We start from the raw sequence: 17,533 nt of genomic DNA on the forward strand, positions 1-17,533 counted from the left end.
TATGACAAATTTACAAGTATATGTATACAAATAACTTATTTTTAGTTTAGGTATAAATTTAACATTATAACCAACTTCATAATTAAATAAGATATTTCTCTTATATATTATTAGTATTAGATATTTTCAAAAAATATTTTAATTGAAATATCAAATTATGTGAATTTAATTCAATTAATATTATTAAGTTTGACATTTTAGTATTTTACTATGTTTAACAAGATTTATATTATTCTCTATTTTTTTTATCCTCCCTCGGTAATATCTCATAAAAAAATAGTTTGAATTTGAGAATTTGAAATCTCAAATTTGACTAAATAAACAAATTAATTGAAAAGTTTTAAGTTGATGTAATAGTAATATATACTATCTTAGATTCCAAATATCAAAATTTGAATGAATCATATATTAATAAAATTTTCAAAATTTCCAAAAAATACATTTGTCAATTGGAATACCCCCTAATACATATTACTTAAATATTTTCAAAATTGAATTTTATATTTAAATATTATTAAATTTAAAGTTGATATAAATATAATCCAAAGTATGATTATATGTATTTTGTTGACCAAATCTGGTTTGAAGCATAAATGTGAGAGAAACCACAAATGGCGGATGGCGCGAAAATGCAGAGAAGGAAGAGGAGATCAGAGCTTTGAATTCTTACGTACCGAACATATTCGAAAACAGCGGTAAACCCTAGCATTATCATTGGATCAAATCAAAGCGATTTAAGGTATCATCTCTCTTCCCGATCCAATTCTGGCTATCCGATTCAATTCAGCTTAATCGTTCTCCATTCGCCAGGATTTTTAGATCATCATTGCGTATGATATGACTACTTCACTTTTTAATCCATTTGATTGCAATTTACTTTCAATGCTTAGTTGTAGATCGGTTCCTTGGTTGAATTGTGTTCATTTTCTTACTATTAGGGCGAAATTTGATTTATGAAGTACTGATTGTTGTGTTCATTGTTGTTGTAAACCATTGATGTCAGATTTAAAAGCTTGGAATCTTGGATTGTGATTGAATTCAGTTGTTGTTTGCATTAGAAATGGGTAAGCATCTCCCAAAACGAGAGGCTTCCCTTTCCCTTTCAGTGGAAAAGAATCATCCAGGTTGTATGTGGAGTTTAGTTCATGTTCTACATCATCAACGATGGTTTCATGTCAAGAAAATGATTCCTAATAGAAGACATAACAGTAGAAGAACTCAAGCAGGGCATCCTGGTGCTGTTGCAGCAACTGGAAATTATGAATTCAAACAACACATTGATCCTCAAATGAAGAAGACATTGGTTCTTAATCCTGCAACCAAAAGCTCTGTAAGGAAGCTCAAATCTATATTTCTTATTGAGATGTCAAAGAGAAAGGGTAATCATCGCAGAACTTCTTCATGTCCAGACAAATCACAACTCAAACGAACTGAATCCATTAACCTTCTGGAAAATTCTGTCATACCTCGCATTGAAAGCCCACAAGCTGTCAATATTAAGAACAGCAGCCTGGTTCCTCAGGGAGAATCGAAACTACAAGACGACTCAACAGAAACACAATCAAAGCAGCTTCTGGATGCACTCGATATTTTCAACATGAATAAGGAATTATTCGGAAAGCTTTTGCGCGATCCAATCTCACCATTATCATACCATATTCACAAACAGCAAACATCCAAGCCGAGATCAGGATATGCCAAGTCATTATCATTTCCTTCTAGATTCGGAGAGAAAACAGAATTATTATCCGAGAAACATGAAGCCAAAGAAGATTTAGAAACTTATGCAACTATGAAATATCATAAGCCAGAGTTTCACAACAATCCACCAAAGTCTGAATCTACAGAAGACGAATTGTCAGATCATGACTACTGCCCTTGTTCTCCTAGGGGAAGAACTCGAAAAGGAAATGTAAAGGTCATCAAACATTTCAAGAATCTCAGAAGAAAGATAAAACACGCCATCCACGAAAGTAAGAAGGAAAGGCAAAGAGTAACAATGGATGCAGTTCTTCACAAAATCCCATACGGCAAGAAATGTCCAAATGATGTGCCCGAGAAAGTATCCGAAATATGGACGAATCCAAATGAGGAGGAGGAAATTGATAAACCGGGTCGTGGGTCGATAAGCTTTCGCAGTGTGAGTATGGTGCAAAGTGGAAGGAAAGCTACATCTTTCGATCCACCAATAGATAAATACAATTGGTTGTATGAATCAAGTTGCAGGAAAGAAATTAGGTCTGAACAAGTAGCAAAGGAAGTGGAAAAGAATGAGAAAATGGAGAAACCTTCATCAGGTGGTGGTAATATTAAAAAGAGTTTCGAGAGGATTATTTCTTTACCTGATCTTAGATCATATTATTATCTCTTCAATGAACCTTCCCCTGATGCTCCAACTCCTCTGGATAGGCCTTCTAGGAAAAATTCGAATGATGATCCAATTAAAGCTGTTGTTAAGCTCGAGAAAATATCCAAAGGTGTTCAAGATCATGCAGAGAATCAAACAGAGAATGACAAGGAATCACATCAGTTACAAGATGAAGAACTGGAAAATGATTTGGGAGTATCTGCCTTTAAACTACAAAATGAATCTGAGCCTACTCCGGTTTCTTTGCTCGAGTCTCCTCAAGACGATGTAGCCAACCCATCATCATCTTCTACATCAGTGTATTTACCTGAAGGTACAATTTCTCATACAATATTTGTCAAAGTTTTTATCATAGTTAAATGTGATTAAATTCGATATATAAACTCATTTGTTATAAAAATTTGGCTACTTTTTTATCCATTTTTTATTGTTAAGAATGTAATCTGAGACATTATGATTACAATCTCTTGTTTTTCAGTTGAACTGGTGAAAGAAAATCTGCAATTAGATCCAGAAAGCTTCTTCTTCTTCCAAAAAGAAGATTTCGCAGAATCCAATAACCAAGAGAAGGCAGTCCTGCATTCCCCTGGTCAATGTGAAGACAAGTTATCATCAAATATGCTCGTCAGTAAGAACGATATCGTCGAGTTCAATTACGTGAAAAATGTGTTGGAACGATCAGGTCTGAGTGGTAAGAATCACTTGTCCACATGGCAGCCAGCCGATAAACCAGTTGGCCGATCAGTCTACGAGGAAATGGAGGATGGTTTGGTTCTTGGTTCAAATATTCCCAAAACAGAAATCGACAACTGGGATCGTCTGCTTCTCTTCGATCTAATTAACGAAGTGTTGATGCAAATTCATGATAGAGCATTTACTTATTGTCCCATAAATTTGACATGGGTAAGCCAGATAAGACCGTTACCAACAGGAGGGCATGTTTTAGAAGAAGTATGGAATGGTATAAATTGGTATTTGAGCTGGAAACCGGAGGCTGACCAATCCATGGATGAGGCGGTTACTCGGGATATGGGGAAATACGATGGTTGGATGAATATTCAACTCGATGCTGAATGTGTTAGTTTAGAATTGGAAGATATGATCTTCGACGAATTATTGGAGGAACTTGAATACGATTTGGAGTGGGACTAGCTAGTTGCGTAATCTTTAGGTACTTAGAATAGCAAACAAACAGGTCGTCGATATAGAGATTCTTTCGATCTGTATGGTCCATGTTTATGAGTAAAGTTCGATATTTATCTTTAGACATGGAAGGCGTTTCATTTTGTTTTAACGGAAATGCGCCGCTAGGAATTTACCACAAAGACTACCGACGTTTAAATATGCATCGGAAATGTTTAAGTGTCGCTTAATAAAGCGCCGGTGAAGGGTCAAGCGCCGGAAATGTTTTATACCGGCGCTTATATGTGCCACAAAATGCTTACTGGAAATATGTTTTCTAACGACGCTTATATATGCCATGAAATACTTTAGAAAAACAACCTGAATAATTGAGAAAATTTTTATGAATGAAACCACCCATTATTTTTTTATATATATAAAATGTACAATTTTTTTTAAATGCCTTCATCGGAGTACGATTAATCTCTGCGATTTAAGCATATATCCTGTAAACACACCCAACAAATTTAAACCCAAAATGCCTATATTTTAACCTTGATTGGGGCTCGTGTTCATTCGACCTTAAAGGAATACTTTGGTCCATTTTAAACTTTCAATCAAAGAAGATTAACTAGTCATCTCAAGATAAAGGGACATTATTTTCAAAGATGTAAGACGCATAGATGTTGACTATAATTCGCATCGCGGTTCCGATCTGAATTGTAACGTTAGAGGCAAGTTTTGTTCGGTTGAACCGATAGTTGATCGGAGATTGGGCGGAGACAGTATTTGTGTTTTCTGCCCGATCTCATATCGATTCTACTCCGAACACTAATTAATAAACACAATTAAATATATAATATCACCACTATATTTATTAAAGTTTTAAGTATATTTTTTAATAATAATATAAATTTTTATATATTACAATATATAATATTAAAAATTTGTTTATAGAATTTTATTAAAGAAAATTTTTAATTATTTTTTCTAAAGAATATGATATAAAGATGTTCGCAGAAACTTTTTTAAAACTAAACAGAATGAAAATAGTTATAAAAAACATCTCCAAAATAGAATGGAAGAGAAATGATAAACTTATTCCTCCTATTTCATTTCCATTCATTCAAAGATGACATGTTCGATTTATTTATTTTTTAATTAATGCAAAATAAAATAATTTAACAGACATCTTGTATTGGGCTGATGCATGCCATTTATCCACTGGTGGAGAGGAAAAGAGGGAAGAAAGAATCTGGAGCCAATGAAATTGAGCCACCAGGCAGATGCCCATTTTTTTTTTATTTTTTAAATTAATTAGTGGAGTAAGTAATTAGCAGTGTAAAGTATCATATGCACTGATTATATTTTAGGAGTAATTTGATTTATTTTATTATTATTATTTTAAAACAATAATAATACAGTAATCTACCATGCTGAGACCTTACTTTAATTCAATTTTTTTATATTAAGAATATAACATAATAACTTACTAGTGATAACCTAGTTAATCCAATATTAATGTAATTTTTTAAAGTTTTAGATTTATTTTTGAAAGAATGACTTATTAATTAAGTAAGACTCTTCATTTAATTAATTATATTTATCACCATGAATCATGACTCCTATCTTTTATATATCTAGTGCTAAACTAGACCCATTGTGGCTTCCAGCTCTCAATCAAAAATCAAAACAATGTTATTATTCAATCACCACTCATGAATTTCCAGCTTTCAGATAGCTTAATCTATTTTAAAATCTTTGGGATTATTTGAAAAAATATATTTAATTTAACTATTAATGGGTGGTGTTTAATTGGGTAGACACTAATAGTGTTCATTTGTTTTTAATTTTACTGGATAAGAATATTGTGTGTGTAAGTACAAATAAAAAAAACTTCCATATAGAATATAAATAAATAACTGTTATAAAAGTTATGTTTATTTCAATATCAATAAGTATTTTTTAAATATATATTTTATAGCAAAATTAACTTTGTAATTCTTCAATTTTATGAAACAACTATTGTATTATAAAAGATTTAAAATCAATTCACATAAAGTAAAAAACCTCTATATTTTTAAATTTAAGAAAATCTTAATTGTGTTTTTCTTTCATTTTTAATTCATGTAAATTAGTTTTTTCTTTCTTTCAAAATATTATTTTCTTAGAATACTGTTTTATTGATTATTTTCTTAATAATTAATATTTAATAAAACGTATCTAAATTAAATTAATGTCCTAACAAAATTAATATTTTAAAGAAAATAAAACTAAATTATATATGAAATAAAAAAAAAAAACAGTTAAAAATACACTATTTTTTCATAGAGAAAAGAAAAAGAGCATTTAAAAATATTTTTTTAATTTTTTTTAAGAAAAATAAATAAAAAGTACAAATTTAAAAAATATATAATTATAAAAAGCTGAATATAAAAATAAACTTAAACAAAAAAAACAATTAGGAAAAATAAAAAGAAGAAAATTAAAATCAAAAATATATTAAAAGACTGAAATTTTAAAAAAAAAAAAAAAATATATATATATATATAATATAAAATGAAATTTAAAAATGTAACATTAATCAATTTATAATTAACTATATTCATTTGTAAACCAATTGTATTTCAGACTTTTACACAATTTAAAGAAATTTAATAAAAATAATAATAATTTTCTAACCTACTAAAATAATTTAAGTGATCAAAATTTTGTCTAAAATATCAAATATTATGTTAAAGTGTGAATATTATAAGTATCGGGATAATGTTAGTTTTTTAGCTTAAAAAATATAAAAATAATAATTTTCTCCATGTATAATCTAATATAACACACTGCATTTTATATAAATAAAGTCAGCATGCTTAACCGCGTGTTAATTTTTATTTTTAATTAATTGCTGACATACAGAAGTAAGACTTAAGATATAGTAACATTATATTAAATTGTAACATTATATTCAAATTGTAACATTATATTAAATTGAATCTAAAATTTCCCATGCATACACGGTCAAGTCAAAATCATTTTAATTTAGAATATGTATATATAATAATCAATATTACTTATTTTAGTTCAGAATTTGGTCATGAATTAGTTGTTAAGTTTGGATTTAATTTTTGTTGTTGAAATTGAGCTACAAAGTTTATTTTGGCAATTTTTTAAGTTTCAAAAAGTAAAAAATGAGAAAAATAAAAAATAAATTGAACTTGTTAAATATAAATACTAATTTGCTAAAATTAATAATATGGAACCTATGGTGATATTGTTTGTTGAAATCGAATTAGCATATTTGATTACAATTTGTATACATTAAAATTAAAAGGATAAAATACACTAAATAAAATTAAAGAGTAATAATTATTAAGATATATTAATTAGGTGGTTAAATTAGAGGTGTTCAATATTTGGTCTAAACCGAATATCCGACCGAATTCGAATTCACCGAATTCAAATAAACCGAATTCGAATTTCAAACCAATTCGAATTCAAATACGGTTTTCGAATTGGTTTTCGAGTTTGAGTTTCAACTTGAAAACCAAACCGAAAACCGAATTCATTTTTTATTATTTATTTTTCCAAACTTAACTTTAAAAAAAAGTTAAAAATAATCAAATTATAATAAAAGAAAAAGAAAACAAAAGCATTAGTGGTCTAGTGGTAGAATAATACTCTACTATATTTATTTTGAGTGATGCTAGTTCAAAAATTAAAAAAAAAAACGAATTCTGTTTGAATTCGAGTTATTCGAACCGAATATCGAATTCGGTTCAGTTTAATTAAAATTTATTCGAATTCGGTTCGGTTTTCGAATTGGCTAAAAAAAACAAAATTTCGAATAAACCGAACCGAGGAACTCGAATAACCCGAAAACCGAATCGATGAACACCCTTAGGTTAAAGTGATAGTAAACAAAAATAATGTAATATTAATTATAAATGGATTTTTTTTATTAAACGACGTCAATACAATTAAATTAGATTCATTGTTTATGAAAGAAAGTTTGAAAGTTGTTTCGTTATCCTAGTTTTAGTTTAAAATATTTTTGAAAAAAAAAGTTTTAAACCCATAGCTAAATACATATATTTTTTATTAAGAAAATAATAAATTTAACTAAAACTTTAAATTGTTTTCAATAAATAGGCTGCTTTATCCCGTAGGCTCACTCTAAAATCTCGACCTCATAGAAGTAATGACAATCCACCTCTAACGTTTTACTACTGTCTCTGTTCTGTTCGATTTTAAGGAACTCAACCGATATACTATATATATTGTCTGAAAACAAATAAAATATTTCTTTAATAAAATTTTATAAATAAAGTTTTTAATATTATATATATTTTAATATATTAAAATTTTATATTATTATAAAAAATAAACTTAAAACTAATAAAATATATATATATATGAATAATATTATATATTTAATTGTGTTTATTAATGTTCGAAACAAAATCAGGGGTGAAATGAAGAAATAGTCTAAATAGGACACAAATATCATATTCAACCTATCCCGATTAACTACTATGAAACCAAGAAAAAACCATATATAAAATAATTATTCAAATTGAAAACTGTGGGACAAAATAATAATAATAATAATTTATTTATAATTAAATTATGATAACGAAGATGAATTGAAATTATGATTATTTAGGTGGCACGCACACACGTACAAAAAGGGCTGTCACGATAGACATGATTACTTGTATTTAATTTATAAACAATCGATTATATATTATCATGATCATATTTAAACAAATATTTTATAATAGTAACAATAATGCTTCTAGTTCTAGAAGATTATTAATTATAATACACGCTAATATATATACTAAAAACCTACATATAAGTCATAAGATTACTGTAATACACATTAATTAATAAAGATTTTTTTATTTATAAATTATAATCTATTAGTTTGACTCACATAAAATGTATATCTTTTCAATACATTATTATAAAACTTAAATGTCAAAGTTTGACTCTTTTTTTTGGTTATATTAGTATATCTTTGTGAACATATTACAGTTAGGTTGATGTTGAGTTTTTTTTTTTTTTTTTTTTTAGCAATAAGTATTGATAGAGAAACATTTCTAAATTATTTTTAAAATTATAAGCATAATTTAAATTAGTAACATAGATTTTTTATTTATTTATAAATGACACGATAATGAGCTAATGATATTTGAAATCATTAAGATAAAATTAATAACTTTAACAATAAAAAGTTTTAAATTGTGAGATTTAAAAGAAGAGGTTCGAAATCTCAATTTGCCTCAATAAGGAGCCTCAATTTTACATTCATGTTAATAAAACTGTGTATAAACGCGAAATTTATCTTTAAAGTGACACAATAATGATTTTAATAAAAGTATGAAAATCTTTTGAGAAATTAAAAAATAAATTTTAGAAAACAAAAACAAAGTTTTAAAGAAATGATCTCATTATTTAATAGAACATAATGAATATGAAGTCTAAATCAAATGAAAGAAATAAATCTTACATGAAACATGCATAGTGAGAACAAACTTAAAATGAAGGAAAGTAATTCAAAAAAAGGTTAACTAGCTAGTTCATGTGGGAAAATATTGAAACTTGATAAAAAAAAAAAAATTAAAAAAAAATGTTGAGGTATGAGTGAATGTTTGTTTAAAAGAAAATAGAGGATGAATCCTTTAATTAAAAATAAAATTATAAAACATTGATTGAAGTTGATAGTTTTATATTATGTCATTTTGGATTTTTTTTGTTTTTTAATCTGTGAAGTTAATCTATGATATTTCTTAAATTTAAGGAATTTTAAGTTGAACATTCAACACTTAATTTTTATTTCTTAGGACCACTCTTAATAATTTCTTTTTTTGAATCGGGTTCATTTATTTGTTCTATATTTTACTTAGAATAATAACTTATTCATCCATTTTTTTCATACTTCTTTTTTATTTTTAGTTTTAATCAAATTCAATCTATTTTATTTAATTAGTATTAAGTCAAAATTATATTTATTTAATCCATAATCTAAATCATTATATTGATAGAATTTAGATTGAATTAAGTATGGTTTGAATAATCAAATTTAATATTTTTTTATTTAATTAATTCATTTTTGATTTATTTTACTATTTAATTAACTTAATTATAAAAAAATATTATTAAAAATAGGTGAAATATAATATTGAGAAAATATATTGAAAAATATATTTTTATTTGGATAGTTTGGATAATTTAATTCAATTTGAACTTATTTGGATCAAATCTCAGTCTATTCTGAAATAGCTAATTCGAATTAGTATTTTGGTTTCACATCGAATTGAATTTCAAAATAATTCGTCAAATGTTCCCTTACCAAAAAAAAAAAAATATATAAATTTCTTTATTTGTTTTTATTTTAAACTCATAATATCAATTCGTTAGTGTTGATCCATTTCATCTTTTGGAGCATTATTAATTTACACTTTTATTTAGCCTAGTTCATAATACCAATTTACTTAGTGGTTCACCCATGCTCCAAAAGATATACATAAAATTAATGGAAGAGAGAAAAATATTAAATTTCATTTATCTTTTTAACAAAAACAAAAAAATGTTAGACATATTTTGAATGTGTAAGAATAATTTTGGATTAGCACACCAATTTTCCAAAATAACTTTAGTTCACATGAGTTTATAATTAGTTTTCAAGATTTAGAGGATTATAATGTGTTGCATCTTTCCTTTCATCAGTGGCACATGTCATTAAACCATCCATTTAAATTAATAGAATTAATGTGCTTTATTGAGAACAACCTTATTTTTATTTTTAGTTGTCATATATAAATTGAGATTAATATATATACAAAGAGTAATGATATATATACCGCACCTTTATATAGCACTTTCACCACACAGCACTTACCTTATTTAAAAAAAAAAGAAAATATATTTTAAAAAAATACCAGAGAGAAAAATATTTTTTTTTTATCCAAATGAGATAGGTGCTATACGAAACGAATGTATTGTATAAGGGTGTTGTATATATCATTACTCATATATAAATATGGGGAGGGATATGGGAGAGAAGAGATAAATTAATAATACTTTATTAAATAATTAAAATAAAATTTAAATATTATATATTAAAATAAAATATATTAAATAAATATTAACATATTTTATCTTTATTTAATTTTATAAATATAATATGTATAATTAAAATTAAACATATTAAATTAAATAATTCAAATAAATATTATAAATTAAAATAAAATATATTACATAAAAAATAAAATAAAATAAATAAAATAAAACTTAATTTTATCTTTATACATCTTATTTATCTTTATAAATTTTATATAATATATTATTTGAATTATTTATTTTTATCTTTATTTAATTTTATAAATATATTATATATATATTTGATTTTATTATAAAACATGAATTCTTTTTTTTAGGTGATTATGACATAATTCAATTTTATTATATAACTAAATTTATCTTTATACATCTTATATTAATATTTATATAATATATATTTATTTAAATTATTTATTTTTATTTTTGTTTAATTTTATAAATATAATATATATAATTAAAATTAAACCTATAGTTATAAAATTTCCCAACTAGTGAATTAAGAATAATAGATGTACTTGAAATTAAATAATTATTATAAACTAAAATAAAATGTATATTTTATCTATATAGTTTAATTTTATTTATAAAATTTTATTTTAACGTTTATGTAGTGCAAATTTATTTAAATTATTTAATTTAATAGGTCGACTTTTAATCATATAAATTATAATTATAAAATTAAGTAAAGATAAAATATGTGTGTAATTTTAATATTTATATAATATATATTTTAATTTAATATATAATATTTAAATATATTTTATTTTAATTATTTAAGTATTATTAATTTAATTATATAGTTAAAATATATTAATATTTATTTTTTAAAAAAATTAATTATTAGAAAATGTGTAATTTATGAATTAATCATAAGTTTAAAGACATAATATATGTATTTTAGAAGAATGAATAGAAAGATGGATATATTAGAAAATAATGAATGAAAGTTGGTTAGATAGGAAAATGGTTTTCTCTTCCTCCTCCGATCATTTATATTTATATATATATATATATATATATATATATATATATATATATTAAATTAAATAATTATTGTAAATTAAAATAAAATGTATATCTTATCTATATAATTTAATTTTATTTATAAAATTTTATTTTAACGTTTATGTAGTGTAAATTTATTTAAATTATTTAATTTAATATGTTGACTTTTAATCATATAAATTATAATTATAAAATTAAGTAAAGATAAAATATATGTGTAATTTTAATATTTATATAATATATATTTTATTTTAATATATAATATTTAAATATATTTTATTTTAATTATTTAAGTATTATTAATTTAATTATATAACTAAAATATATTAATATTTATTTTAAAAAAAAATTAATTATTAGAAAATTTGTAATTTATGAATTAATTATAAGTTTAAAGACATAATACATGTATTTTAGAAAAATAAATAGAAAGATGGATATATTAGAAAAGAATGAATGAAAGTTTGTTAGATAGGAAAAATGGTCTTTCTCTTTCTTCTCAGATCATTTATTTATATATATATACCTTAAATGAGTGAGCCACCAAGATATTTTATTAGAACTCACCAACTAACTAAAATGGTAAGAATTTTATTTTAGAAATTAAAGTTTCATATTTAATTATCACTAAACACACTCTAATTTAAGAGGTAATGTTAGTAGGTCCAGGTTTGCTGCCCTTAACCCAGCTAGCCATAGACCCATTCCTAAGGAGCTTAAGTTAGAATTTTTAAAACTAAAAAGTAATTTTACTTCTTACTAAAGCTTAGTATATTTTTTTTTATAAATTATTAAAAGGAAATTATTATTTATGAACAATTAGGTTAGTCTAACTTAGCCATGTGAGAACATATACTTTTTTTCTTCTAACATATTCTGAATGTTAGCCATATTCTGAATGTTAGCCATAACCCGAAATAAATTTGGGTAAAAAAACTTAATTGGAGAGTTCATTGTTTGATATTGATGACATTGTAATTGGTAAAGTCACCATTGTATCTAATACTAAATAAATAAATAAATAAAAATTAAAAGACGTGACTTTTGTCTTAATCAAAATTTTTTGGGATGATAGTAAATATTTTAAAGTACATCTTTACAATGCCTTGGAAAAATTTCATGAGCTATAGCAAGAAAGATATATAGTCAATAAAACATATGCTAGTAATTTAATATGTTTTTGTATTTGAAATGGTTGTGGTGACATTAATGTTTATTAATCAAAGTCAACTATGATACAATTACATATTCTTATAACACATAAAGAGTTAAAAAGATTTGTTTGACTTATTTTCCTTTTCAACCTATAAAGAAGCCATATATTGATAGTAATAATAAAATGGGGCAGTAGTCACAATGGATGTGAGTTTTTATTATTTTCAATTTATTTTTTCATATTTAAGGTTTTTTTAAAATATGTCATAGCTTTATTAAGAAACATATTTTGTAATAAGTATGCTTGAAAATTGATCAAATGAAAAAAATTATTTATTAAACTTCCTTTTATGTAAAATAGAAAAGAAAAAAAAAACTCTTCATGTCACAAGACAATCCTATCATAAAAAAAAAGTCAATTGTTTGCAATGAAGTTGTTGTTTCATAAAAAAAAAAAATTGATATTTTTTATTTTTTGAAAAACAGTTTAACGTCGTTTCATTAAAAAAAAACAAAGCGGAAAAAATTGTCAATCAAATATAGACAGTCTCTAGTTTTGATTAAAGAATGACAAACAACGACACTATAGTATTTGATTGGAAACAAGCAAACAAAGATTACGATAACAAACAACGAAAACATACCAGACCTACATTTTTTAAATTCTGATTTTATTGTGAGTTTTCTCTTTGAATATTTCTACATGCTTTGTAATCCTGATATGGATTCCTCAAAATCAATCAGCATTCCTCAAAATTAATCAGCATTCCTCGAATCTCAGTGATTATATTTACGTCGCATCTTCACATGTTGGGCTCTAGACTTTACTATTAGTGATTGAATTATTGCATATATTGTTTGTGAGTTGTGTTTACATCCTTTTTGTTTCAGTATTTCAGAAACTTCATATTTACTTGCGCATTCTTTGATTTCAAACTTTACCTGAGTTGTTTTGGTCTACTTTTATAATCTTCTCTTCACTTTTCTCCATTGCTTTTCTGTCACTTTCATCTTCTAATTTTCTATTATTTTTATCCCCGATCCTCTCTCTTCATCTTCAACATTTTTATTTTTGATTCTCCATCTTTAATTTCCTTTAGATGCCTTCAATTCTTGATTTTTCGGTTTCATTTTCCTGAGTTTTCTCATTCTGCTTCTAACTTCAAGTTTTCTTTCTGTTCCTGAACTTTAAGACTTTCATGTTGTTCTTCAATTATTTTTTCATATTTATTACTGATATGTTCAAAAGTATTACCGAACACACATCTATTTGAAACTAAGGGATATTTACTCTACCTTTTTGTTTTGTTTTGTCATTGTTATATATATTTCTTAATAATTCAATTAATCAATTAAAATATCAAAATAAATTTATTTTATTTTTATAAAATATAAAAATACATTATAATAATTTAACAATTTTTAAAAAAAGTCTATGAACTATTGAAAAATGAAATTTGTTTAAACAAAGAATGTAAGCCATATAAAAAACAATTAAAGTACATTACATATAAGTTCTCGAACGGACTTTTCGGAACGAATTTAAGATTATCATACTAATTATCTTACTAATGACACGCATCAGAGTAATACAATAATTGAAAGTACTACAATTTCTTCGTAACTAAATAGAAATTAAAAACCCAAATAACATAATTTTTTAATTAATAATAAATCCAAATAACTATCCGCAAACAAGCTTATATGAATAAAGTACCTACATGTTTTTAGCACCAAACAAAAAATAATACTAGTCGCCTTCACCACATAGATACATAATCCTTGAAAATTTATTAGTAAAAATATGATTTATGTATGATTATAATAAGATTTGGTGTTCTACGAATATTTGATTGCTTTCACCCTTATATATTCTAATCTTTGACTTATATATTTATAAATTTAATTTTAAAAAAGAAAGTCTAATTCCCATTTGAAAATTAAATACGAATAAAAACGCGAATTTCACACGGAAATTACACCAAATTGGAACATTTTTTTATCATAAAGTCAAACCACCCAATAGTCCCCTTTCTCTCTCATCTAAGAATCAATAAAAGAAACAGCACACAATCCATTAACATCTAAAAGTCAACCCCTTCTCTCTCACATACACAAAACACACACATTCATTCATTTCTGCAGTTCTTGATCTTCTTCTTAAATGATCAATTCAGTCTAAAGCTCTCACCTTTCAATTTCTCAAGTTTCAAATTCCTTTTGTAAACTGAAATGGGTAATAAAATTGGGAGACTAAAAGTCTGTTTCACCTGCGACGTCGGCGAAATCTCTCTCCGGCGACACGATATCTCCATCTCCGACGAGGGTTTCGGTCATTCCTTCTGCTACTTCCCGCCGGAATCATCATCCGATGATATCTCATCTTTTCAAGATATTTCACTTGCAAAAGCTAATACCTTTAAATCAATCTCCGGCGCTTCCTTGAGTGCAAACGTGTATACTCCTCTTTCAACGGCGCCGGTAAATCTAAGCTCAGAAAGTTCTTGTTCTTCATCTGATAAAGCTTCTTCTTTTGAAAGTTCAGATTCATTTGCTTCTATTCCTTTACAACCTATACCTCGTACATCTGTTTCATCATTCTATTCCGGTCCGATTTCAGCTGATTCCGGGACTGTTTCTGTTATGGGTTTGGTTGAAAGAGGGTTCCTTTCTGGTCCAATTGAAAGAAGTTTTTTCTCGGATCCGTTTGATAGAATTGATTCTCAGTTTGATCAATCTAATGGATTCAAACCCATATCGAAGAAACGAGCGTTTGTTCGAAATTTGAAGAAAGTGATAGCAAATTCAATCATTGTTCCGATTCGGGCTGTAAAAGAATCAGATTGGACAAATAGGTCAAGCAAAAACAACCCAATTGATAACTTCAATTTGAACTTCAGCAGGCAAGAAAGTTTTATCGATGAATCTTTTCAGAATCAGAAAGTTCAATGGGCGCAAGGGAAGGCAGGGGAGGATCGTGTTCATGTTGTGATATCCGATGAACATGAATGGGTTTTTGTTGGAATCTATGATGGATTTAATGGTCCAGACGCAACTGATTTTCTTTTGGGTAATCTCTATTCAAATGTTCAAGAAGAACTCAAAGGATTACTTTTATTGAATGAAAGATCATCAGAGCTTGATCGGAATCATTCTAAGATCTTGGCAGCACTTGGTAATGCATTAAGGAAAACAGAGGAATCTTATTTGCAAATCTCTGATATGATGTTGGTCGAGAATCCAGAGCTGTCTTTAATGGGTTCTTGTGTTCTTGCAATGATAATGAAAGGTGAAGATGTTTACTTGATGAATGTTGGCGATAGCAGAGCTGTTCTTGCTAGAAGAATCGAACCGGAAGTTAAACCGCGAAAGGATCTAGGACGAATCAAAGAAGAAACCTCGTATGATTTTGATTTCGATGAATCTAACAGTTCATTTGATCTGTCTGCTCTTCAGCTCACAGTTGATCACAGCACATCCATGGAAGAAGTAAGTTAGAAATTCGAATAAAGTCGATGTAATATGATATAAATGATATTCGTTTTTCGATTAATTAATTTTGACGAACTTATTCAGGAAGTGAAGAGGATCAAGAAAGAACATCCAGAGGATCCTTATGCTATATCAAATGGAAGAGTAAAAGCGTCGCTAAAAGTTACAAGAGCTTTTGGAGCTGGATTTCTCAAGAAGGTATATAATTTTTTTTGTAATTTCCAAAATTTGGACATTCTAAATTATTTCTTCAACTAAATATCTACTATTTCCTTAATAAATGCAGCCAAAATGGAACAATTCGTTACTAAAGATGTTTAGAATAGACTACATTGGCAACTCTCCTTACATAAACTGTTTACCATCGCTATATCATCATAAACTCGGACCAAAAGACAGATTTCTTGTATTATCCTCGGATGGACTTTACCAATACTTCACAAATGAGGAAGCAATTGTAGAAATCGAGAGATTTCTTTCCTCCTTCCCCGAAGGAGATCCCGCACAACACTTAATCGAAGAGATCCTCTTCCGAGCAGCAAAGAAAGCAGGTAACAACAAATAAATTAAAGAAACCATGTCTTACAAAATTGATAATTTCTTGTAAATTCTAACTGATAATCGAAACCCCGAACATTACAGGTATGGATTTTCATGAATTGCTCGATATTCCACAAGGGGATAGGCGGAGATATCACGACGACGTGTCAATCATTATAATTTCTTTCGAAGGAAGGATATGGCGTTCCAACATGTAAATTAAATTGTAAAACTATAAAAATGTTAGATAACCCTAGCAAATTTAAATTAGAATATATATATATATATATACATTAATTAATTAATTAAGAGCTTATATAAATTGATAATTAACCCTAGCAAATTTTGATGTTTTGTGCAAAGGGTTTGGTTTTTTATTTGTAAAAAATTTGTTCTTTTCCCTTAAAGAAAGGAAGAAGACTGTCCCATATTTGTTCATGTTTTTGTTTATAATATCCAAATATATATATAAATATTTATTTTGACCAATTGGTTGGTCTCTATTTTGAGTTTGTTTCATCACTTTGTGATCTCAGTGTGACATTTTTTCAAAAGATGATGACAATTATCATAATATAATGCTGGTGGACTTACCCATCAAGTAAGTCTAGTCCCCATAACAATCATTCCATGAACTGTTCGACCTAATTCTATTCAAAATTCTTTCCAAACCCTAAAGATTTCGGGTTCGATTACAACTAATAACCCGTTCTAAAGAATAATAATAAGTTC

General features: G+C 26.4%; 2 protein-coding genes across 2 annotated transcripts; both read left to right on the forward strand.

The window, feature by feature from the left end:
- The first annotated feature begins 659 nt into the window (after positions 1-659).
- LOC124910455 (protein TRM32-like) lies at positions 660-3,689 on the forward strand. The gene is made up of 3 exons (XM_047451100.1): positions 660-739; positions 1,004-2,681; positions 2,847-3,689. The coding sequence occupies exons 2-3, from the start codon at positions 1,061-1,063 to the stop codon at positions 3,518-3,520; spliced, it is 2,295 nt and encodes a 764-aa protein (XP_047307056.1). The 5' UTR covers positions 660-739; positions 1,004-1,060; the 3' UTR covers positions 3,521-3,689.
- A 10,938-nt stretch (positions 3,690-14,627) lies between these two features.
- On the forward strand, positions 14,628-17,304 carry LOC124920105 (probable protein phosphatase 2C 4). The gene is made up of 4 exons (XM_047460515.1): positions 14,628-16,258; positions 16,346-16,459; positions 16,548-16,812; positions 16,904-17,304. Exons 1-4 carry the CDS (start codon positions 15,002-15,004, stop codon positions 17,017-17,019), a joined length of 1,752 nt encoding a protein of 583 aa, XP_047316471.1. The 5' UTR covers positions 14,628-15,001; the 3' UTR covers positions 17,020-17,304.
- The last annotated feature ends 229 nt before the right edge of the window (positions 17,305-17,533 follow it).

The sequence above is a fragment of the Impatiens glandulifera genome, chromosome 1 (genome assembly GCF_907164915.1).
Source record: "Impatiens glandulifera chromosome 1, dImpGla2.1, whole genome shotgun sequence".
Lineage (NCBI taxonomy): Eukaryota > Viridiplantae > Streptophyta > Magnoliopsida > Ericales > Balsaminaceae > Impatiens > Impatiens glandulifera.

Excerpts from the sequence above, each read along its gene's own strand:
- LOC124910455 (XM_047451100.1), top strand. The coding sequence starts at position 1,061 with ATGGGTAAGCATCTCCCAAAACGAGAGGCTTCCCTTTCCCTTTCAGTG. Across the intron at positions 2,682-2,846 it reads ATCAGTGTATTTACCTGAAG|TTGAACTGGTGAAAGAAAAT; the intron begins GTACAATTTCTC and ends CTTGTTTTTCAG.
- LOC124920105 (XM_047460515.1), top strand. The coding sequence starts at position 15,002 with ATGGGTAATAAAATTGGGAGACTAAAAGTCTGTTTCACCTGCGACGTC. Across the intron at positions 16,460-16,547 it reads GAGCTGGATTTCTCAAGAAG|CCAAAATGGAACAATTCGTT; the intron begins GTATATAATTTT and ends TAATAAATGCAG. Across the intron at positions 16,813-16,903 it reads CCGAGCAGCAAAGAAAGCAG|GTATGGATTTTCATGAATTG; the intron begins GTAACAACAAAT and ends CGAACATTACAG.